General features: G+C 39.1%; 1 protein-coding gene across 4 annotated transcripts in view; it reads right to left on the reverse strand.

Moving 5' to 3' along the window:
* atrnl1a (attractin-like 1a) overlaps positions 1-25728 on the reverse strand; it is a 241035-nt gene that overhangs the window by 8436 nt on the left and 206871 nt on the right. For all 4 annotated transcript variants that reach the window (XM_067512420.1, XM_067512403.1, XM_067512412.1 and 1 more), the window contains one exon: positions 9653-9767. In XM_067512420.1, the coding sequence (XP_067368521.1) occupies positions 9653-9767 (115 nt within the window). The remainder of the gene's footprint in view (positions 1-9652; positions 9768-25728) is intronic.

The following is a 25728-nucleotide window of genomic DNA, read 5'->3' on the forward strand; positions in this document are numbered from 1 at the left end:
GCTTTGATGTACACAAGATACAAGTTTGATCGTGACTAACTAGGGGAGCCTTTTATTATTGGAGCACGGCTGCGTTTGGTAGAGCCTTTTTTGTGCTGGTTTAACGAATAAATATATCTGAGTTACCTGCAATTTTTATTTAAATATCACATTATATATGAGTGATTAGGACAAAGAAAGCCAGGATATCACTGCACTGAAAATTCTTGATTTAAGTTGCGTTATACATTAAATAAGGTTTCCGCTAATCTATTGTACAAATGTCCTCAACAGGGTCCTGACCTCGTCTTTAAAAAAAAAACTAAGTAAAGTCAGTAAGAACTTTAGTTCTAAAATACTTCATTGAATCAAAACTATTTGTGGCAGGTGTCTCATTTTGTAACAAAACTACAAGAAACAAATTTAAAATGTTCAGGCAAGGTAAAGCAACTTGCTCAGACCCCTGCGCCCACATAGTAAATAGATGTTCAGTGGCATGCAGTTCATGACTGAAAGTCAACAAGTACGTGATAGAGTCGGGGTGACGGGAAAGGCCATTCCGGTGGTGTGGATGCTTTCAAAGACAAAGCCGATCAAAGCATTGGAGATCCGTTGTGGGTCAATGGCTGAGTTTGTGAGTTCTGCACTTGGATTTCTGTCAAGTAGACACCCAGCGGGACGAGGGTGTGAGGAGGTCGCCACAGAGGAATAGACAACCCCACAACAATGCTTACAGGCCAGTGCCCACAACCTGTGACTGGACTGAGAGTCTACAGCAGCAGAAAGGAGAATATTTCACTTATAAAACTTTCTGACATTTGGAGAAATATACCTATACCTAGACTAGGGCTGCACCTAACGATTAATATAGATTATTTTCCCATTAAGCCTTTTTTAAAAATTTTCTATTATAATATGACAAAGTATGCACTGCTGGACAAAAAATAGCCCAGTCTTTACATAATCTGTGTTTTACAGAGTAACAAAAAGTCTCACCACAATATCATTAAAGTAAGAGCTTGTTCCATTCATGTTAAAGGAATGTGGTGCAATCTACAATTAATCAATTCAACAGCAAAATCAGTCAAACAATTAGCAGAGCTCGCAGACCACCATGTTGTTTGGGCTCGTACTTTAGATAGTCGCGGTAGATTCTGTACGCACAGCCATCTTACATTTCACTTAAACTTGCAATGTACATCATGTAAATCGACATATTTATGTAATAGATTACGTCTATGTGTTGCCCCATCCCTGAACTACACTGCAAAATGAGCATGAGGACAAACTGATCCTAATAACAAATCTCTAACTAGATAATAAAATCCAACTGCACAGAGGAATCACCTGTTTTTTGTTAGTGATAAAAGTGTGTAAACATGAGAATCCATTAACCTTGAGACTGACATATGGCTTAAATGCTAACTGTACCTAAAATAAAATGCCTCAGTCTTTACAGAAGGAGGTAGAGACAAAAAATCACAATTCCTTACTATAAGTCATGTTAATCACAAACCATTTTAAAAGCTAGAGAATAATCATGCCAAAAAGTCGAAGTATCAGCTGTACACAGGCGCCAGTCTTAACCCTAAACTAAATCTTTAATGAGCCTTTTGACCTTCTTAATGAATCAACTGATTTATTAGGTAGCAGAAAATATGATTTCTTTGTTCCCTGGGCAGTCAGACTAGAAACGATCAAAGGAACCCAACAGAGTTTAATTAAAATGTTTTTCCTTTTTTCTGTTGCATTGTTTTGTGTTAATAATTGTACAATACTTTTTCTGTGAATTATAACTGTTTATGACAGCTATTTCTTTTTGTAACAAAACTACATTAAAAACCTGTGTAGTTTAGCTGAAAAAAACGTATTTCTTTTACCAGCTTTCAGTCTAGCAGAAAGCCCAGCAACGAAAGCATCAACTAATCAGACGTGTCTGGGCCAAGAGTAACGGGACCTTCCCTGTTTGGAGATCAGACGGGGGCTCATGATGAATCTTTAGAGCTGCATACAGAAACACCACAAGGTGCATGCGGAGGCATTGAGAAACTGAAGCATCAGAGAAATGCCCTGATGCCCTGAAGTTTGATATGCAGTCCTGGCACATACTATTTCCACAGAGGTGTAATTACAAAAAATGTACACGATTTAATCAAAATATCATTACATACAGAAACCGTAGGACAAAGACTTCAGAGTAAAATGAATATATGGGACACAGCAGTGACTAGTGAGTAATGGGAATGGAGAAGGGGGATTATGTTTCCTTTTCACTTCCCTTCAGTTGGTTTAGATGAAACCAGGAATGGATTTATCAAAGTGTAACCACAACAACTCATCTTCTTAAGCTTCACTGCAGTAATATGCAAATCTGGTTCTGGGTGAGAAGGTGTCTCTTTGAACTCTTTGGACCCGCTGCACTCGTTTAAGTGCTTCAATCACTTGTCCTCCATCTCTTTCTGTATCTCCTGATAAATCTCAAACACCCCACCTGTTTGTGCTTACAAGTATTTTTAAAGAAGCCGTCTCTTATCAAACCTCTCAGCCTTTAAATACCTTCTTTCTGTCTTATTCTTCGTCTCTCAAACTGCTCTATTTTTATTCACAAAGACTTTCAACACCTCACAGCACCTGTATTTTTTTCCCTGGGTCTGTCTCTGCTACCGAATAGGCAGATTAGCGCATGGAAAAGAATCTGAATACTGCTGTGCCTCTGTCTCTAGTGACCCGCTATCTAATCTCTTGAGAAGATGGATGAGAAAGAAATGTAGCCCCCTGTCTCTCTTTTCCAGCAGCAACAACACTGCTGCAACAATTTGAGAATATATGCAACATGTTAAATCTATTAATGTCTGATTAGTTACTCTTTTAAAATCAAAGAATAAAAGAGACATGGACAAATAGTTGATTTTCCGATTTTCCGCCCCATCTATCCCTTCCCCCCTTTCACCCATCCTGTCAGTTTTTTCTTCTGCTCCGTCCATCATGTCAGGCCACTGTGACTTTGAATCAGTCACTCAGTGGTCAAGCTGTTCCTCTCCTCTGCGAGTCACTTTGCGGCAGGCACCATGTGTGAGCTGTCCACTGCAATTTGGCTGACAACAGCTGCCATCCACTCCAACAGCAGTAAGCCGGTTCCTTTCAGTCATTTAAAGTCGCTGGTTGAATAATTGGGCCACGAGTCCTGCAAAAACTACTTTTTTCACTGAATATGATTTGTCTTCACACAGTGCTTTCTGTCTTACCGTTAACGCTTTGTCACAAGTGTGTCTCATTAAATCACAAACCCATATAGGAAATCTCATCACACAGACAAACCTGTTGAGAGAGAGAGAGAGAAAGAAGAAAGCAGAGCCTGACACTATTAGCTTAACTCAGATGTGGAACTGGAAAGCTTAGGATGCGTATGGTTGTCTTAAGATAAGTCATTACTAATTGAAAACATACACTGATCATAAAGTACATCTCCCACAATGCACGTCGATTTCGGGACCAACAAAGTATTGGCATCTAGATCACAGTGTTTTGCCTTTAGCATTTCACTAGCAATTTCCCGACAAGTGGAAATGAGAAATACCAACAATTAATCCCAAAATGTCCAAGAAGAAAGAAAGTTGATGCTTCAAGCAGAAAAAAACGCTATACATAGAAACTACAACGTAAAGCAAATGCAGTTCTGACCGGCTTAAGGTAAAACACATCAGCAGTGTCACGTTACATTTGTCGCCTGCACTGTAGCACAAAGTAGATACAGTGCATCCACAGTGAATCTACAGTTGCTGATACTTTCACTGGCTTTTCACTTCACGAGTGACAGATGAACAGGAAAAAAAACTGAATAAATCAGTTGACAAAATAATGCAAGTACTGCATGATACAACTGAGCTGTTACCATTCAATCATGCTGTGTAGCAAGTATAAAAATGTTGAGCAGGTTTAGTTCAGTTCAATTTCAAGAGGAAAACATTTAAATAACTTTAAGGGTTCATAGCTGGGACAGGAGCTTCTGTCACTGCTCAAACGGCGGGTGTTTCAATAGAAATGGTGAAAGAAGTGGCGCGAGTTGGGATCTTTGGGTTGGAAAAGCAGTTGACAGAATGCACTTTTGAAGACTGTGATTCTCTTGCACGATGCAAGTAAAAATAGAAAAGCAACTCTTCCTCATGTGACTGAGAATTTGAGTGAAGGACTCGATGAGGCTGTTAGCAAGACAATTATAAAGCAAGAGTTCACATTATGGTTGCAGAACATAAACCCCTTGTTATAATAATGAATGTATATTTGACAGGTCAGTGGTGCAGGGACCCTAAAAACCACAAAGAGATGTTCACTGAAAAATTACTGCAGATGACATCGGCCAGATGAGATTTTAATATTCAGGAGTTCAGATGATGTCATTTGGAGGAGCTGCGGAAAATTAGGTTGATGATTACAAACTTCATACTACAAGCAACGAGACATCATCTGAACTGAAGGTTCCTCCAAGTGATGTCACCTGGAGGCGTTTTTCAGCCAGAAGGAGAGAGATATTTTAATGTGGGGAAGTCAGAGGGAAGTTTTATGGTCTTTAGTTACATGTATTAGTGAAGGTGTCCTTTAAACACTTCTATTGTAATGGAATCAATGTCTACCAGTGCATTTGCCTGTAGCTGGTCTCTGGTCAAGCTGCAGTTCTGGGTGTGTGTTTTGCTGAGCATGTTACACTTTTCTGACTATTTGCCTCTGCTAAACCCAAACAATGGTTTTGAATTGTTTTTCAAAGTCATTCTTATGTTATTGTTTCCCAGTAACTTACACAACCTGTTAAAAACACATCCATCATAGTCAATAATAATTGTGACAATCAGATTTTCCTTTTTTTAGTTTATAGTTTATTTACGTCGGGTAATAATCTTTTTTAGTTTCCACTTGAATGAACATGTTCCTGATTAACTTACGTTAACAACAATAGATATTGTTAACTATGGGGGAATCAAGACAATAAACTTTTGTTGTTTTTAGTTTATAATTTCCAACAGAATGGATATAAAACATACTCTATGCTTGGTTTCCACTGGAATTAAAATGTTCCTGCTTGCCTTTCTTCCAGCTGTAGCTGAACTCCATCACAGCGTATTTGCATAAAGTTAACTTTCTTTAATTTCCCCCCGTCATGCTGCTGGGCTGCTGTTGCATGTGAAGCGCACAGGGGGAGGAACTCAGCAGCGTATCTAACTTTTTATTGACAATGTATGGGCAGCTGCTGCTGTTTCAGATGTTTGTAGCCATATGTGTGGAAGCCATAATATGTTTAATGTTGATTTTTCCTTTAATTTTTCCCCCATCTGTATGTGACTGAGGTTAAACGAACCAGCACCAGTTTGATCTCATGACGGCTATGAAAGAGCACAGCATGGGAAGAGCCCAGACTCAGGACTCAGCAAGGAAAGAAAAAAGCACGAGGAACATAAGTTGAGATATTGCCACTTTAGAAACTCCCATGTGTAAGACTGGTGCTGCAGTCTTTTTGTCTCCTCTTCTAAGAGCAATGTTTCTCTTTCTTGCTTGTAAAAGGTGGGGTAATGGAAGACCTCAAGGGAGCAGAGCAAAGAGGGACGAGAAGAAAACAAAGAGAAGACACAGCAAGGGAAGCCGAGCTAAAACAGTCTCGCTCATCGAGGATTCTTCTTGAAGTGTCTCCCACAGTGGGTGGGTGGGGCTAGCCTGCAGTGACTTCACATTCATACATACTAAGATCAATGGAGGGCTGCTGTCTGACCCTACACAGAGTCTCTGCTCCCCAGGGAAAGACTCGAGAGGAGCAGGAGACTTGGAGTAGATGGTGGGTGGGCTATTTCTTTCCTTTTTTGTAATCCAAGAATTTTACGTGACCTTTGGTGGGGGGGGGTTTTTATGTATTTTTTTTAAATTGTTGAGTGGGTTTATGTGCTTGTTTGCATGTGAGACCAGTGATCGTGACAGACTGATCGCTACACAAATGTGCGCACACAAAATCATCAGACTTCAAACATGTAACAGCTATTTCATTGATTTGATGAGGAAAAACAACAGAAGAGCCAGGATGTTCCCCAGAGGGCAGCCTGACTAGAGCCGGTGAGACTCTTATTGGCCCTAATTTCCTGAAAATGAGTCAGCTGCTGTGATGCGCTAATGTCCAAACAGCAGGCAGTATAAGGCAGTGAACACACAAACTGCCAGTGAAACAACTCACTTTCATCTCTGATACATGAAAACATTCCAGATATCTCTAAACTGATCCTAACCATCTTTACAGGGACAGCTAGTCCTTTTCTGGATTAACTTTAAGCTCCAAGGATTGAAAACAACAGCAAAATCTCATTATCATTGCCATTCAGACAATCGGGCGATTGACTAGCATGACTGAAAGGGCAATGCAGAAAAACAAGCATATTCCTCTGCTAAGACAGGAGCTTTGGAAACATCTGAAACTAGTTTTACTCTCCGGAAGGCAATTAATACATTTCTCAAATAGTATCAGATGCTCAAAATCCTTTGCATCCTTAGAAGAGCACCACCCACTCATTTTACAAGCGAGTTCAGTTCCAGTCTGATTCCTGCCTTTTCCAACTAAGAAATATTTGATGGTATGCTGTGGGCAACCAGCTGATATGCCCCAAGCACAACAGCTTTTTCTCTGTCCTAATCAAAACAGGCCTCCACTAGGAAGATGGGTAAACCTATTGAGCTTTACTGCAAAAACCCCACATCCCTCTGAGTGAAAGGAACGAACCAAACCAATATTTCTGCTCCTGTCAAAACCAGCAGATTTGGCACCAAGCTCTAGTTCACAGTCTGTCTGTCTGCCTTGATCTTTTTTCTGACTTCAGTTCAGATTGCAGCAAGGTAGTTTGGTAAAACTAAAGGCCAAAATCTAGAGATGCTGCAACATCATTCACAGTAGAACAACGGAATAGGATTATAAGCAGATGATCACGCAGGTTTTAAACTAGATTTACAAGTTACACTGTCTCAATTTTTCAGGCGTAAACACAACTGAGTATTCATTATAATCAGTGATTGGTTGTAAACTTGTTTTACTAGAATCTGACTGATCTTGTACTGATTGATGTTGGTGTGTAAAATGTAAGAACCATACGCCTGTTGTTCCCTAGCCTCGACATTTCCACATGCAGACCTTTTTACCAACAGAGGCAATTTGCAAACAACTACATTACTACAAGTTCAGAGGAGACTGGCTTTACCCGAGCCTTATTTCCACATCTTTTAAGGCATGTTGTCCTTGAAGCACTCACTTGAGTTTTTCTTTTACATCATCATCATAATGAGGATTTTTCAGTCTCTTGTGGACTCATTCAGATGCACCATGACACTTCTCATTCCTTTCCCTCCCCTGTATTCAACTATAGTGACTGTTACCATGTTTTAAAGGCTTCAGCATAAAGCTCCATCTACCTTGAGGACAACACTTTCTTGAAAATTGCTTCATTTTCCATCTGCTCTGCTCGTTTTTTCTGTCAGGTACTGGCCTTTGCCTGCTGCCTGGAGGAACAAAGGCTTTTCACACATGCTCCACTTACATATGGTCCACAATACAAAGACCAAATCTACCAACAGACAAACTGACAGCAGTCTCCGTAAAAGCTGCAGGGGAGAAGGGAAATACAAAGACAAACAGTCCTGTTAGACTAAATGTATACTTGTGAGGAGAGAGAAAGCATGAGAGGTCGACTGAGGTGAAAGATGAGCTGGAGGGGGAGAAGATTGGCCTCGTGCTGACGCTGCATAACACCAGGCTGTGGTCGGGTTTGTGTGGAGGTGCTGCTGCCTGTTCAGTAATTTCCACAGCCCTATGGTGGTCCAGAGCGACTGGGGGATATCACATGTCACACGTCTACAGGGGCAACATGAGCTCAGACTGGAAAGTCAGGACGTCTCATTGGGGGGAACAATTGATCCAACAGTAAGTGTTGGAGGAAAACCAGGCAGAGGAAACCACATCAGGTTTGCTATGTCGAGGGTTATTCTGAATAATACATCAGATGGATGCTAAAGGCAGTGAAGCACAGCATGAGAAATATATACGTAGTAAAACTGATTCGTTATATTACAGCTTTCGCATGTTGTTCTGCTTACTAAATATATTTGTGTACTTAAGACATTTCCTACAAAACTGCCTTTCAGGAGCATGCTGGTAGTTGTACGTTTAGGCAGAGCCCGGATAACAACAGCAACAATTCAAAGTAGGTCTTTAAAAATAAGAAAAACTGTTTTGAACATTTTTGGAAAGAAGAAAATTGCTATTGCTCCAAGCAGTTTGAAACACCACAACAGATATACAACTCAAAGGCATCAAATCTGAAGCTGGAACCAATAATGGCTGCTGCAACTTAGCAAGGAACTACTTTAGGAAAAAAGGAAGTACTAACAGTAAGTACTTAAAGAACACTGACTTGACTGTTGAAGTTTAATTTGAGCCTTGGGTGAATTGTAAGTTGCATTTTACCCTGTTTTCTTACACTTTACTCAGGTTTTGTTTGGAGTTTGACGTGACATCTCTGCAGAACACCAGCAAGACCAGCAATCAGGATATTTGAAGCTGCAAAAATCCTGAACCAATTCATTAAGTACAAAGCACTTTTCCAATATGATCAAAGATACATTTGTCTTGGCTGAATCACATCTAGCGATCAGATCCTCATACTAAACATTTTTGCCCACCGCCCCCTGACCTTTACATAACTTGACCTCTGTTGTAAAAATGAGGTAAATGGCCCTAAATGGTTTCCATTAAGGGCAAGCTACTAATAAGGAACAAACATGCACTGACTTCTTTGTTATTCGTGCCAACTGCTGTACTGAATGTAGCCTTTGCCATATTTGCTACTTAAAGAGAAAATAAAACTGAAATCCATGAGTACAAAGGTACAAAGTACTCTACCAAAGCACTAGAGTACATTTACATCTAAGGAATTAAAATATTATTCACAAGTTAAAAGAATAGTCTTTAAGCTATTAAACAGCTTTCTGATTACAAAGCTATGTTACAGCCCATAGTTCTGCTGCGTGCCTGCACACAGTTGTAATGATGGCAGCCAGGCAACATCAAAGATGCCATCACATTTCAGTGTGTTTGCTTGGCTTTTGTTTAAACTGCCACAGCCTGTTTTACGTGATAGCTGATGGGAAGCTGCCATAAGGCACCTCAACGTGGTGTTTTCAGACAACCATTCCACTTGTAAAAGGACCACAAATGGTCTGAAGTGTGTTTAATGTTCCAGACACAGCTCAGAGTTTACACAATGACAATCAAAAGAAAACAGTAACCAGCAGTTAAAAGTTGATATTTGTTACATTGAATTCTAAAAAGGCACATTAGCCATTTCTAATAAGTGTCTGACAGATGGACATAAGAACTCTCTGCCAATGGGGATCAACTATTGCAGCTGGTCATTATGCATTGCCTGCAGTTTCAAGGTCATCAGCCCAAAATATAATGTAAAAAGTGTTAGATTTTGCCCAGTTTTACTGGCCAATATATGCAAACCTTATTTTAAAATATCAATACACATTCTTCAAATTAAAAAAAATAAAAAACAATTTTCAACAACAAATGTGTTTAAAAAAACAATATTATTTTTTGTGTATATGTTGTTTACTTATCTGTCTGTCTGTGTGTGTTTGTGAGACATACCAGACTGTCCTGGTGGAGGTGTTCCAGATGGGACTCTAGGCAGGTACAACAGCACAGTCAGAACACCTGCTCTGCTCCCCCAGCACGGCTCTATGGCTATGGGCTTCGGCACTGCCTGTCCACAAGAGTGAGAAACAGACAAGCAATGAACACACATGGGCAAGAGAAACTGTACTGATTGGGAGATACACTTCAATAGATTAAAAAATGAGCATAGACAAGAAAACTGTTTTGCTTCTCTTGGATATTATTTGTATTGTCAGAACAGATGCTGACACCACTAGCAGAGTGTATGAGAGTGTGTTTAGAAGTGTGAATGGGAAGTTTGAAAAACATTCTTCTGAAGGATGCAGCAGACACGCAGACACCCAAACACCCACAGCTCCAGCCACACTGGCCAGATCCTCCCCTGCCACATGCCCCAGCATCAAAGCTAAGAAGCAGGCTGACTGGCATCCTGTGGAGCACCACCTGCTGTGCAGCTAATGCAGACAGGTAGAACATTCTGTCTGCTTCTCACTCATGTTTAGATATCGGTGTCACATCCATTTTACTCATGCAGGGTGTTATTCAACTGTCATTACAGCCATAGTTACAGATTCTCCCTCCATCCACCCGCATCCCATACATCTTTAAATGAAGCTAGAACTACATTTAAACATATGGCTTTACATAGAGAGCCTCTGCACAAGAAAATATGAAACCTAATCCATTTGAACTCTTTAAATATTTAAAATATGGTAAATATACTGATTACTACTTAATTGCCTAGAAGAGCAGAAAACAAAAATAACAGTTTTTCTATATACAGAACCACTGGGGCTCTTCTATATTGCGCATCTTCCTGTCTGTATAATCATATCCAATAACTGAATGAGTGTTTCCTTAGATCTGAACACAAAGTGAGGTCTGTGAGTTATTGATCAAGTTTGACCCTTCTGCCACACCGTACCACAGAGGTCACAGAGTTAGACCCTGTGTGTTTCTGTGGTCTGTTGGGAGATAAGCAATCACACACACGGTTCATATAAAAGATCTGTCGATCCATCTGTTCTATTGTGCACGTCTGTTCTACAAACACATTTAAAACATCTCCCTGATATCGTTCCTCTGTCAAAGTCTTTTAAAAAACTTCCTCTCTGAATTCCTGTTTCTCCTGGGTGACTTCATTTCCTGGCTGACATGACAAATGAGATGATGAAATGCTGTTTCTTCTGCATGTGAGAGATCAGAGTGTATGACCTGTGTACCACATGCAGTTACAGCTGTTCCATCATATTAACTCTGGACATCTGGAGTATCAGGCCTGGCCATTGTCCGGTGTTTCTCTCGTAGCACACAAAAGAGACGGCCCATGTCCAGCACTTTCTCATAGAAATAGCCGCTTGATTTAGGTTGATTTTTGCAAAGCAGGCTTTCTGGTTTTAAACTGAGGCGATTGACAGAAAAAGAAGATTGTGAACACACCCACTTGCTGGCTGTAAATTCTGTGGAGAATTAAAAAAAAAAATTCAGTTATCTGGCCTAAAAGTCTTAGAAATATGGTTACTTTTCATAGTATCAAGGAGGCCAGACAAATCGACCTGAGAACCTGAGAAAGCCTTTTCAGGCCTTAAACAAAAGTGTGCCTGAGAGAAGCTATCCTAAAAATACAGGAAAAAAATTAGGAACATCGTGTCTCAAAGTTATGATCCCAAAACTACTGTACCTACTGTAACTCCCTACAAAAGCCTCGTAAGCCCCTAGAGTACTGAATGGAATTAGCAAGCGAGATCATTGCTCCTTCATTAGGTTCTGTCCATTAACTCCCCGTAAAATCCAGAATAGAATTTATGTCCTCCTCCATACATGCAAAGCCTTTGATCATCAAGCTCCATCCTATCTGAAAGAACTCATAGTACTGAATGATCCCAGTAGATAACTTCACTCTCAGAGTGCAGGTCTATTTGTGGTTCCTAGACTTTCCAAAAGTAGAATGGTGAATGGTCTTTACCTATTTAGAGCTTTACACCGCTTCTTATTCACCCATTCACACTCACACACCGATGCTATGCAGCTGGCCAACGCTCACCAGGAGCAACTGTTCAGTGTCTTGCACAAAGACACTTTGACACTTGACTGGACGAGCCGGGGATCGAACCAACAACTGCAAGATTGTTGGACAACCGTTTTACGTTCCTGTGCCACAATGGTTAGCAGAATGTTCGGTTCTTAAGCTCCTCTCCTTTTAAATAATCTCTTAGTTACAGATTTAGGCCCAGTCCCAACTCACAGTTTATACCTCTACCTCTTATTTTCAAGTGCTGCTTATTTTTTGAGTTTCCCCTCCAAACAGTTGTAAGAGCTAGTTTAAAATGTCTCCCTGTGAAATGGCTTGTTTAAGGAGAAAGTTCCAGGTAAAACCATATACTTTAATTTCCATACCTGACATGCTGACAACAGTGCAGAGCAGACCCGTTCTCCTACAGAGACACGATACTGAAAGGATTTGATAGGATTTTGAAATTTGAAATGTGAAGATTCTGGACTGTCTTGCACTTACAGAGAAGTAAAGAGAAATACTGGGATTTAAACTATGACTAAGTGCTGTGAGGTGACCAAAAAATAACAAAAAAAACCCTTCATCCATATTTGCTTGTAGCTACTGAAGTTGTAGAGGTGATCTTACTCATATCTGAAGCTCCTGATGCTCCAGCACATACTTCACTTTTGAACACTGCTGGTTCAAAAGTTTGTTTTTTTTGCTTAAAATATTTGTAAATTTTTTTACTGTGTCGCATACGCTTTTACTAAATTACCATCTTTTTCTTTGGAAAAAAACACTACATTTAATATAGTTTAACTCTGAATGCAGAACTGCTGAAGTCCAACGATGTGGCTGCAACAGGCAGCTCACAGCACAATAGTGTCAAACTACATAAAAATAAAACGGATCAGTGTGGGGAAAAGACCATCTGTGCTCAATAACAGTAAATAAAAGTTTACAACCAATGTCCAAATATTTAATTAAGGGTGACATTCAACTCTGAAGGCTTAAAATCATATCTGGGACGGACTGAAAACTAACAAAGTGGAGAAAATAATCAAATATAGCAACACACAGCATGCGTGTGCTGTAATTAGGGGACACACCAACAGAGTATGCTGCTATCAAAGTAACTTCACACAACACAGTACTTGGACCACCTTGGAACAAACACAAACAGGACACACACGCACACACACAAACATCCCCCTTGGTGCTAATAGGTTTAAGTGCTGGAGCGTACAGCATAATTAGAGGCTAGAGGCTCCTCTGTTTATTCAGTGTTTTCAGCATGTCAGGAAATGATGAATTCCCTACTAACTAGAAAAACCACACAAACACACGCACACACACTCTCTCTCTCATCTGAGTCTGCAACTAGAACTTCCTATTAGCAAACACTTTTTCCTGATTGAGATAATATAGACAAAACAGTGAGTCATTGTTGTGTTCAGCATGTTTTTGTACAAAAGATGAGGATGAAATAGGAAAGGGAGAAATGATACAAAATGAGTAACAGGTGTTTGCTTTCGCTGATATTATGAGAACGTTTCCTTGTAAACAACAGTGCACAGACTTTTCTACTGTGATATGCATAAATAACTAATGCTCAGTGACTTGTTTAACTATTTAATGGTGGCTTACACTTTATTGTCAGCATGGCTTCCAAAGAAACAATTACTCACGTTTGTGTGTATTTACAGCCCACCAGCTCCTTTGAGCTAAGATACAAGTTAACTACACAAAAAGTGTACATGCAGTCACGGTAATATTTGCGAGCTGCTATTTCCTCTTGGAAGCTACTGGTTAGCTGTGTAAAGGTCATTAAAAATCCACACTTAAGTCCTACATAAAAACAAGGTCAAGTCATGTAATAAAGTGTCTGGAGCAATAAGCATTTAAACAATAAGCTGCCCATTAACCTGCAAAAGTCACGTTTTTGCCTACAGAAAAGTATAGATTAAAAACCAATTTAAAAATATAAAACATCTGGAGACAACTAGCAGAAAAACATGATCAAACGACACTATTAAGCTTTTTGACTAAAGAAGTCTTAAAATGTAATTTGTTCCACTTAGGAGTTGCACCTAATTATTGTATTTTTGGTTGATTGATACAATTAATCAATTAAACTATTAATTACGCTCTTTTTTTACTTTTCAATTAAAAATTTAACTGCTAAAAATAAAAATTTGAATTGATTGAAAAGATTTATACTTCACCATTTTATCTGTAAGCAAAGTATGACAAAGTAAGTACTGCAGGACTTTATTCCCCAAACAAAAACTAGGCCAGTCTTAACTGGTGATTTGTGTTTTACAGACTAGCTCCATTCTAGTTAAAGGACTGTGATTTAATTTACATTTATCAATTGAACAGCAAAATAACTAGAGCTCTCAGAGCACCATCTTGTTTGGTCACTGCTTCAAAGACCCCGATACTTTAGAATGATCGCAGTCAAGTTGTATTTATCTGGTTTTGTTTAGGGCTACTGCATTGTTCTCTTAGTAGGTGCTGAATTTCAGATTAGCAGATTAGTTGCACTTCAAAATGGAAACCACATTGAAACTTTAATTCGGCACAGGTTACAACTCCTCTGACTTCCCTATATTAAAATAGTTCTGTACTTCTACCTGGAAGACACAACCAGATGACATAACTTAGAGGAACCTTCAGTTTAGAATATGTCATCTCATTGCTCTCACTATGGAGGTTGTAATCATGGTCAACATGCTTTTCCAGAGCACCTTATGATGAAAAACTCCTCCAGGAAAATTTTCAGCTAGAAGCAGGGAATTATTTTCATAATTTGAACTTCAGAGGGAAGTGTAAAAGCATTAATGTACATTTACAGGTGAAAACTGGTGAAGTTGTCCTTTGAGGTTCTGGGTAAGAAGAGCACCAGGAACTTAATAAATTCTCTCCCATCAATAAATAAAATGAGCACCTGCTATTAACTGTTGGCAACAAATACACAAACTAACCCATCAAAACTCCCCAGGACAACTTTATAACAGTGATACAACTATTTGTACTTGGTGAGTTTACAACAGTAGTCATTAGTAACAGCTATTGGTCTTCGTGTCAATACACGGTGGTTGAAGAACTGATGTGTGAGCAGTTCTATTAGCAGTTCTGCCCATTTGAGCTCAATGCTTAATAATGGGGTGCTTTGAAAAATGACTAACTGCAGGGAAGTGTGTTTGTGTGTATCTGAATATTTGTGTGTTGTGTTCACATCAGCATATAAGGGTCTCTGTTTGTGTGTATGTGAGTAAATGACGAAGCAGAGCAGGGATGTTTTGATGACTGCAAAAGCTTTGTCTGGCTTCTTTCCCAAACTAATCGCAGTAAGTGAGACAGAGAAGAGACCAGAGAGAGCGAAAGTGACGGGGAATAAGAGGGGTGTCAGGAGAGGTTGGTAAGGTTATTGTGGAGAGTCAGGAGGGTGGGGTCCAGGTAGCCATTTAAGTGAATTGTAAAATCCTGCTGAGTTGTCGCTCCAATATAAAAGCTTTCTCAGCTGACAGCCGACTAAGAGCTGAAGAGAACATAGGTTCTGACCTGACAGAATGAGAGAGCGCAATCAGGGTCTCTCTCTCTCTCGCTCCCTCTCTCATCTTATTTATATTTTGAATATCAAGTGCCACTTATGCCGAGACAACAGTTTTTGCTGCAGTGTAGAAACTGGCTACTTGACAATGCTGAGCAATTTAAGAACTTTGTTCTATTAAAAAAAATAAAATAAAAAAAAATACTCAAGATAATCCAAAAAGCTTGTTATTTAAAACCATGCAGTTTTGTAGGGTTTGGTTTCATCTGTGCTGAGTGCTTCAATGTACTGTAGCCTAGACATCACTTTTTTCCCTCTGTCTGTTTAGACTATTAAAGCTTTTGCACTGCAGCAATTTAATCACCTGTTAAACCTGTGGATAAAAGTCTACGGAGTTTATTAGCTGAAATAAAAACCCTCTCTATGGCACATGGCTGGCCACCTCTATGGATATGGTTCATCTAAAATGTTTTCCGCAATTCAAAATTAAACAAAACTAACAACAAACCTAAAAAAAAATCTATACACCCCTGCTATGCAACTTCCACACACATACATAATTTTGTAAAAAGAACACTTTTAAAAAGTACAAACACAGCTGAAATTGCAGCTGGTCTACTATATGAGCTATAAAAATGATCATGTTTTTTAAAGCTTCTTTTTTAATGCTGATAATGTTCATTATCCTGTAGGACCATCAGCAGATTGTCAATCATCCATGTCATGCTTATCCCCAGAGGAGCTATTCAGTGGTGTTGGACTTGTTTGTAGTTTATATTTCAACTGAAAGGCTTCTTCAGTTGAAAAGAGTTGAAATGTCTGCAAGAACTACAAGCCAGTCCAGTTGTGAAGAGCACTTTCGGGATGAACCTGTATGCTTGCATCCTGTTATGTAAATAGTCTTGCATATTACAAGTCTTGCATATTCTTTGTGTGTCTATGGTATCTTGGTTGTATTTTTTTCTATGAATATAAACATTTATCCTTCTCGTCCCGTTTGCGTCAAAATGCTCCTGTCATAGAGATGAAAAGCACATGCCACTCTCACGTCAATGTGACAGCATGGTGCTAAATAGAAACGTACATCTATTTTTTTACCAATAAAATACATATAAAAAAAAAACTCAAACAAGGTTACTTTATACTGCACATCTCAAGTCTATTCCTTTTGTCTGTTTGCCTTTAGCCTTTAATTTATCAAAAATAACAGAACACAGGAAAATTCCAAGATGTTCTGAAGTGAGGTCATTCAACAAAGTGTCAATCTCACCTCCCTCCTCCTTTTATCTACTCTCCTCACAGCTGCCTTCCTTCTCCTCTCTCCCCTCCTTTTTTTTTTTATATATCCACATCTCGACTACTTCTGTCTCTTGTACTCAAATTCACACAAACAGTTGTTGCAACAGTCCTCCTATTTCTGTCCCTGGGCTGAGCAAATAGACAAATGGAAAAGTATTGTGTATATACATCAATTATATTTCAGTTAAGAAGACACAATTTCTATTAATGCAAAGACTGGCAATGGCCCTGTATATTAGGAAGGATAGGCAGCAGCCACAAGTCAGGGGTGTTGATACTGGTCGTGAGGTGGTGAAGCTGAGATATGCAACAACAGAATAAAGATACAACATTAGTAACATGGTTTAAAAGTTTTCAGCTAGGATGATAGTTGGTTTAGATATTGTCTGTCTAGAATATTGATTAGATAATAAATTATCTAAAATTACCGTAAAATTACGTGTTAACAGTAGAGAGGTGGAGTACTGGTGTGATGATGAGAGAAGGTGGCTGACAGGTACTTCCTGTTTGGATTGCTTTAAAATCGTCATTAAATAAAACCTTTTTGAAAATGTGCTGAGTGGGAGAAACACACTTAGTTTTTTTGACTTTTATCATTGGTCACACATGTATATGGAGGACAGACTGTTTTATGAACTTAAGTAATCTATCTATCCATATATGAAAATAGATATATTTGTCAGAAGAAAGCTTATTTTTGGATCAAGCCTTTTGAATTGTTCAGCTGAAATACCTACACCATCCTCTTCACTCAACCCTCTCTCAGCATTTCTTCTTCTGTATCAACCGTTTATACCATCAACACCTTTCAATAGCACTTCAGTTTCTTTTTCAGGTGACTGGGCTCTGTGATGGGTCTTTGAGTATAGAGAATGGGGTAAAGGTAACAGGTTAATGCCACGTGAAATTCAGCTACAGGAAACCATTATCAAGGTGCCAGTGAGCTCTCACTAAAGATCATCCTCAGCCACAAAGAGGCAAAGGATGACTTTACACTTTTTTTTACAGAGTTTCAGTACTTTTTTACACTGTATTTTTATGCAGCTATTTAAATTATCTTCAAGTTCATAAGTATTAAGTCTGTAGTGAAAGTATGAATGAACACCAGTGTACTCCACACGTTCAGTTAGTAATCATTAGGATCCATCTGAAATGATCAAAACAGTGAGAAGGGATTCTGTCTTTCTAAAAGGCTTCATACAAATTTTATACAAATAGAACTTTATTGAAAAGCAGAGTGAATGGTAGTTTGTCGACGTCTGTCCTATGCTTTCATTCAGAGAGAAGAATTTTCATTGTATAATTTTTACAGTCAACTTGACCTTTGAACCTCCAAAATATCATCAGTTCATCCATAAGGCCAACTGGATGTTTGTGCCAATTTGAACGATTCTTTAAAAAAAAAATCTTAAAAGGTTTTCATGAGTTATTGCCTTCACAAGAATGGGACAGACAGATGCGTGGACAGACAAACTTGAAAACAATCATTCTGGGACAAGCTGCCGCCGACCCAGAGGAATAAAAATAAATGACAGGAGACTGTAAATCAAGAGACACAGGAAAATGGAAAATCAAGAGTAGAAATAAGGACAAGGGGAAAATAAATATAATTCAAAACAGTGACTGAAAGTTGAAAGCAGATGTACTGTAGCTGTAACTGACTGAGCAAGGTAATAAGCACAACTGAAACACCAATTATCATACAGTATAATAACAGCGTGTCTGAAGTTCAAAGGATAAATAGACACAGAAAGTGCATAATGACAGTGTGGTAACCTGTTTGTGAAATCCTCTCCTTCCAAATTCTCTCCTTCGCTCCATATCATCTCCCGAGTCCCACTCTCCCCTCAATGTCCTTTACAATCTTTACTGTCAGGCCTCTCCATCTTCCCCATTACTTCCATCACTCTCACTCAATCGCTTCCTCCTAATAGCCTCCCCTCTCTGTCGCTCTATTTCTCTGTCTGCCTCATTTTCTCCACCTCTTTTTGTCTGCACCAAACCCTCTCTTTTTCTCTTTAACAATAATGACACACTGCTGGGGAAACATGGGACAACTTCTCACAGCCCTAAGTCTACATCCTGGCAAGCAGTAATTTGCAGCTCAAAATATGACTAGGCAAAACTGAGTTAAATGTACATGGACACAATTTTTTGATGAAATAATGAATACAAAATTTTAATTGTTAAAGTTAAATGTACTGCACATACTATAGGTACATAAATTCTTTCCAATTCTAATGTGCTTTTGGCATCTTTTGACCTACAATTCTCCATCATTGTTTAATGGACTGTGAACTCCACATACACACACACACACACACACACACACACCAAATAAAGCTTCACTAATATGCTTTTACAATCAAGTGCAAACACTTAAGGATTGATATCAGGTGCATATCTTAAAACAATGTTCATCTTATCTATGGATATAACAAAAGCTTCAGGCACTGTCTTAAAACACAGCATGTCATTGTTATGCTGACTGAGATTCACACTTTGAATCCTTTTTCGGTTTAGCACAAAGAAACTCTGTAAAGAGGAACTGATGCAGTGAAGTTATGTAGGCTGGGGTTGATAAAAGTTTATCACATCTGAAACAAGCATCAAATTTTATTCTGAATCATTTCTACTAAATTTCTAAATAAAACTACTTAGGTTTAGCTTTCTGCATTTGTGATTATAATAAGATATAATCGTCTCATGGTGGCCGAGAAGGTGGAAACGCAAACATCTTGAGTACATATATAATAAAACATTAAACACAATCTAATCTCATTCACTAGTTTTGTATCTTTTCATATCTTCAATCATTGTAAATATACCAACAAATAACAGTAAGCAGTATTTTGCACTATATTATATTACTTGGTTCTGATCTTCAATTAGTACAATCAAGGTTTGGTAACATTATTTAATTTATCTTTATTTAAAGATTATTCTTCCCCTCATCGTTGCTATTGGCCACCATCTCTCTCACACACACTTTCTCATCCTCCCTGGTGGCATTTTAAGTGGCTTTAAACTGACACAAAGGGCTCAATGCTGGATGGAGGGGCTTTGAACACACGGTAACCTCAACTGGCCTCCATGTCCAACACATCTCAGGCCGGCGCACGGTTGGGAACACACACATACACAATCACAGCATCGCTCTATGACCCCTGAGGTGTGGAGAGTGCCCCCCTGTCATGCCCTCCTTAGCCGATTAGACCGGCCATGCGTGTCTACCCCCCTGCAGGGCAGAAAATTGTTGTGTCTAATTCTCTCTCCAACCAAAACCCCTTTTTCTATTTCCTCTTCTATCTGTCACTATCTCCCCCAGGGAGTCTGCTGGATTGAGAAGAAATGGTGCTGATCAGGGAGACAGTGTGTTTGTGTGTATGTGCAAAAGTGTATACCGCATGTAGAGTTTGATGTTCTTATCCATGTGATAATGGTTCACTAACCTTATTTCTGACTTAACATGATAAAATCTCGTCTTGCCACAAAGCTATGGTTTACTTCTACATACTTATGTGAACATATGCTCTCAGCAAGAGACAGCCACAACAACCTTTTATTTTTTGCAATTAATCTATTAATTATTTATTTGATTAGCTGATTAGGCTTTGAAATTACTAATAAATAATAACCAGCTTCTGTCAGGAAGGTTGGTGGATTTACCACTTGTGATATTTTTGTCACATCATGAGATCGTAATTGAGGAAACCATTTTTACCTTATGACACATTCACTAACTAGTAAAGCTCTTGTTTATTTTGTTCTGCTATGGGGGAGGTTGGGTGGGTCGTAAACATGGGTGACCTACAATCTGTACTGTCCCTCAAACATATCAAGTATGCTAAGTTAGAGCTGCAGCTGATGACAGCCTGCTAATGCTAAAACTGCTAGTGTTCATGTCATCAGAATTGCACGTGTCTACAAAAAGTTACTGATTATGACTGACACTAGGACAAGTAATGGAAATCCACGCCGTTTAATTTCACTTTCATAGGCCTATAGTTGCTTACATCTTGCAAATGGGCTAGAAAGCAGTGTTACCTTACTAGCGTTAGCATCTACTACCGGTTTCAAACGCAACATATGAGAATGCATCAACTATTCATGCATACCAACCCAAGATTCAGACAAACATTTGGCCAATCAGTCAAACAAAATGTAAAGAGCATCATTGTATTAGGTCTCTGTTGAAAGGTTTCCCAAACATCTGATCATTGTGTTCAGAATTTTTGGGACGAAGATTCATTTTTGCATGTTGGGGCAGCAGTCGGAGCCAGGTACCGACCACAGGGTCGAAGGTTTGCTTCCCTGTCCCTGGACAAGACACTGAACCCCCTACCAGCCCATTAAGTGCCATTAAGTTAAAATGCATTTTTGCATGTCTGGGAAATCGATCCACTATAATGAAGGATGTAAACACTTTTGTAGGTTCAAAGTATCATCAGTTCAGCCCCGTCTTTATTATATCAAATTAATTTGATAGATTTGTTCATTTTTTTAACAACATGAAGAATGTCTATAATGGTAAAGAATGCCATGGATGAAGGTTTACACAAAATCTCTATGTATTAGACAACGATTCACTCAATCAATCAATATTCCCTGTTAAAGCAGCAGATCTATAGACAGACCAATTGAGAAACAGAGCTCACCACTTCTGACCTCTGGCCTTTTTGAGCGAGTAAGCAAGTGTCACAGTGCTGATTCTTCCTTGTGGCATTTGAAATGACTGTTTTCTTGTAATGAATAAAACAAGTGCAGTTTGCCAATTACATCTGGACTCTGCAGGTAGCCTGGGGAGAGGGAGGTAGAGGGAGGGAGCAAACATGTTCAAGGTATTTCTAAGAACAAAGAAAATCCTATCCCTTCCAGCTTTGAGCGTGAGGGAAGGTTTTCTAGCACAAAGTGATAACTTTATCCCTATAATCAGAGAGATCCAATAAGAGATATGACATGCTTTGTCCCTTCTTATCTCCTCCTCCTTTTCCTTCTCTAATCTCCATTACTGTTGTGCTTCATGTCTCATGTCTCCTGCAACTAGAAAACAAGTTAACAAAAAAGCCCTGCAGATAGAACAGAGAATTGCTGCATTGTCCTGACAACACACTGACACACAGAGCGGTTTAGGTAAAAAGATGCAGGAAGAGGAGCAGAAACAATGGGACAAGAAAGAGAAGGAGAAAGACAAGGTAAAAAGAGGAAATAAATGGCATGAAAGCACGCAAAGAGAAGATGAAAACGGGAGAGCTGAGGTCTTAAAAGTTTGGAATAGGAAACAGCAGTATCAGGGGAGAACAGGTTAAAAGCAGCAGAGGACATAGTTGTAGTTATGAAGAAATGAAACATGTATGAAGATGCGGAGGTGACAGGAGGAGTAAAACAAAGGGAAAGAGGAACAAAACAGTACTGCCGGGGGGCGGAGAGAAGCAGAAGGAGAGACGGAGGTTGACAAAGCTGTAGAAGAAATGAGGGATGATACTCTTACACACACAGACCATGTAGCTTTAAGCTGCACCGCTGGGATTTGGTGTCTCGGAGTTGCTCTCTGTGTTGGTGGGAACGGAGTCGGCTGCTTGTCAAGCAAATTGCTTAGTGGTGTTTGAAGGCTCCTGGGGTGGGACTGAGATCGAGTGTCATGTTGAATCAGCCTTTTGCTCCAAAAGCCTGGATGCATCATTTACAGCAAATTATTTACAACTTTCATCTAGTAGAGTGTTAATCTGAGTATGGATTCTGCTGCCTCACTCTCTCTCTCTCTCACACACACACACAGTCTGCTTTCCTGCTAACTGCTGCACTTTATCTTTTTTTATATCCTGTTTCTTCCTCTCATTCCTTCTGTATATTGTTTTTCTCCACATTCTCTCACTATCTCTGGCCTTCATTGCCTCTCTGCTCCTTTCATAATTCTTTGGCATTCTCTCTATAGACTTGTAAAATGAGAAGAGTCACTGGTTTCAAAATATTGTTTCACACAGCTGTAAAAAACAACAATGTACTAACGTAAATGTCAAATGACGCTGGATCACAGATTAATTAAACTAAAGAAGTTCAGTCCATGACTAGTTAAACTAGTTAACTGTCAATGATTCTGTCAAACATATAGAAAGTCGTTTTTGGATAAAAGACGTCTATGCATGACTGATGCATGCACAACTTGAGACAATTGATTGTTGGTTTTATTGTCAGTATGGAGATCAATGAGAATCATATTTTAACTACAGAGGTGGCAGCTCAGAAGCCCCTATATGAATATTTCTGGAATAATGGTGAAGAAGACGAAGCAGAAGCAGCTCTTATATTGTTATTTAGTAAAAAGCCTGCAATTAATTCAAAATACTGCAGCAAGAATAGTCTCTGGAATTAGGAGAGATCTAACTTCTCTCTATTGGCTTCTTATAAAATCTAGAATACATATATCCTTACATATAAAGCTCTAAACGGTCCCCATAGTTCCATATCATCCCAATGACATTAACTTTGTGTGTTTTCTCCCGTAGTTGTCCTTCTCTGTCTCCCTGTCTCTGTCCATTTCTGCAGGTGTCCCCGGGCTTTGGAGCTGTGTGTTTTCCAGTGTGCAGCTACTGGTCCTACCAACCTGCCCAATGTTTTTGTTCTTGCTCTTTTCTTTTCTCTCTCTCCACTTTCCACTCACCCCAACCGGTCAAGGCAGATGGCCGCCCACCCTGAGCCTGGTTCTGCTGGGGGTTTCTTCCGTTAAACGGAGTTTTTCCTCCACTGTTGCCTAGGGCTTGCTCAATAGGGGAATTGCTGGGTTTCCTCTACATATCTGTATAGTCTTCACTTTATTATCTAAAGTGCCTTGAGATGACTTTGTTGTGAACCAGCGCTATATAAAGAAAGTTGAATTGAATTTACATTTGAACCTTCCTCTTGGGTGAGGAGTGGGCGGCAACAGGTGGCAACCAGTGTTTCTAGCTCGACAAGACACACCTGGTAAATGGGGTGGGATTTGACCCAGAGACTTCCACTAGCCTCTATGAAGATAGAATTTAAGCAGACACTCAAATGCTACATGATCCGTGGTTGAGATACAGTATGGAGAGCTCCAGGACAAATTCTGTAATAGAATAGATGTAATAGGTTTCTTTGAAAAATCTGGTTTTGCACAATGCATATTTTAAGCATTTTTCTACCACATGGTACTGGCTCAACTCAACAACTCGCTTTTCCGTGCAGTGGAAAAGTGTTTTTGGCTAGACATACGGACACTTTTATTACACTATACTAGGTCTGTATATTGTTTCCAAATCTAGTTTTGCTTATTGGATCCAATTCTTATTGATTTGGTTTTAATTCAAAAATTTTATAGGAGGAACAAATAAATATTTCATGAACGAACATTTGCTGTCCTAAACATTTATGCTATAATCAGAAAAATGTCAGCTGTGACAGGAAGGTTTTTTTTCCCTTCATTTATAAAAATAAATCACCTTTTTTTCTTAATCTGGAGGACATTAACAAAACAATTACAAATACTGTAAATACCACTGAAATATAACAAAGTTAGGAGCCAAATTGCAGAACCTTTTTGAATCCACACTTTTTGGAAATTTCTATCCCTATTTACTACTGGCACAGGATAAGAGGGGAAAACAACCACTGAAATTGGTTCTTCACAGTTTTCTTTTTTAATCAGACTCTACCATCCTGCACGTCCACATATCTAAGAACTCAGATTATAAGAGTATCAAAATGGTTGAAAGCAAACATATTGGTAACTTATATTATCATATGCAGACTACTTTATATCTCGTCTGTCACTTCAACCAGTGCTCAGTGTCGGGGACAAAGTCAGATCCTTCACTTCTCACACCCACATTTTAAGCACAATTTAAGAACATCTGTGCTTGTGTATGAAAAAAAGGTGTGTTTGTCAGCAGTTGTGTTGAATTCAATTTAAATATGTACATGAGTGAGTTAACAATCCGCTTACTGACAGAATGGCCACTTCACAACCTGTCCCTCTCTCTGTCTGTTCCCCCCTCACTTGTTTAATCCCCACATCCCTCTCTCTCTCTTCCTCGACAAATTAATCATATCTCTAATGCTTTGTGAAAGCCAAACTTTTTTTTTTGGTCTCTTCTTAATTCACAAGGTGGAGTATATCTTTCATTCACCCCCCTCTCTTCACACATACATAGAAGATACACACACACTGTCCTCTCCACCTCTCCTTTCACTATTAGTGTTAAAAAGATTAATGTGTTTCCAGCCTGCCAAGGATGTGTAGTTGCATCAACAGGGAAGTATATACACACAAATATGCACCTGGTTGCATATGCGGTCACTGATTTGGTATCAGTGTACACGCATGCATGCCTATGTGCACATGAACCCACAACAATGCTCCAAAGGCCATCATCATTTCTGAAAATGTTTTTTTCCCTCCAGGTTTAGTATTGATAGAGTGTAGAGGAGTAGGAGGGGAGATATCGATCAAGGAGAAAAGAGGAGAACAGAGAAACAGACGCATCATTAAGAGCAGGGAAGAAAAGGCTGTAAACTGAGGAAATGGCCTAATGAGAAAGAATATGGTTTCCACACCGTAACCTGGATCCCCACCTCTGAACCGCACCTAAATCTAGTGCTTTGTCAGACTTGTAAAGGCTGTTTCTTCATTTAGACGATCAAAGAAGATGTTGCCCTATCTCAAAACCAGTGACCGATTTTTAGCATTTTATCTCTTATGCCACCACAATTTATTTGAAATAAAGCAATCATGATGGTCAAGTCAACCAACTCGAACATACCTGAGCTGTATTTAACTTCTTGAAGGCAAAACAGCCCTGAAACAACCAGCAATGAAAGGCAACTGTAAAGGCCTGCCCGAAAATCATCATGGAAGAAACCCAACATTTGGAAACGCCATGGGTCACTGACTTTATAAGACATTTATTCAAGTATTGGTCTGACTGTTTCATTTACCTTGTGATTTCATTCAGAGCTAAAAGTATAAAAACTATGGGTCCAATAAATATTCAAATATTTAGGAAAACAAATGCACATATGCTATATTTAAATATTTCCCTTTATAAAAGACCTAAATACAGTAGCTACAGTCGTTAAGAAGACAACTGTTGAGAGTGCGAGCACGGTTTTTCCAAATAAAAAACTATTACACAGCGTCAGTGGTTTTGTTGGGTGTTTGGTCTTTGTCATCACATACCA

The sequence above is a fragment of the Channa argus genome, chromosome 1 (genome assembly GCF_033026475.1).
Source record: "Channa argus isolate prfri chromosome 1, Channa argus male v1.0, whole genome shotgun sequence".
Lineage (NCBI taxonomy): Eukaryota > Metazoa > Chordata > Actinopteri > Anabantiformes > Channidae > Channa > Channa argus.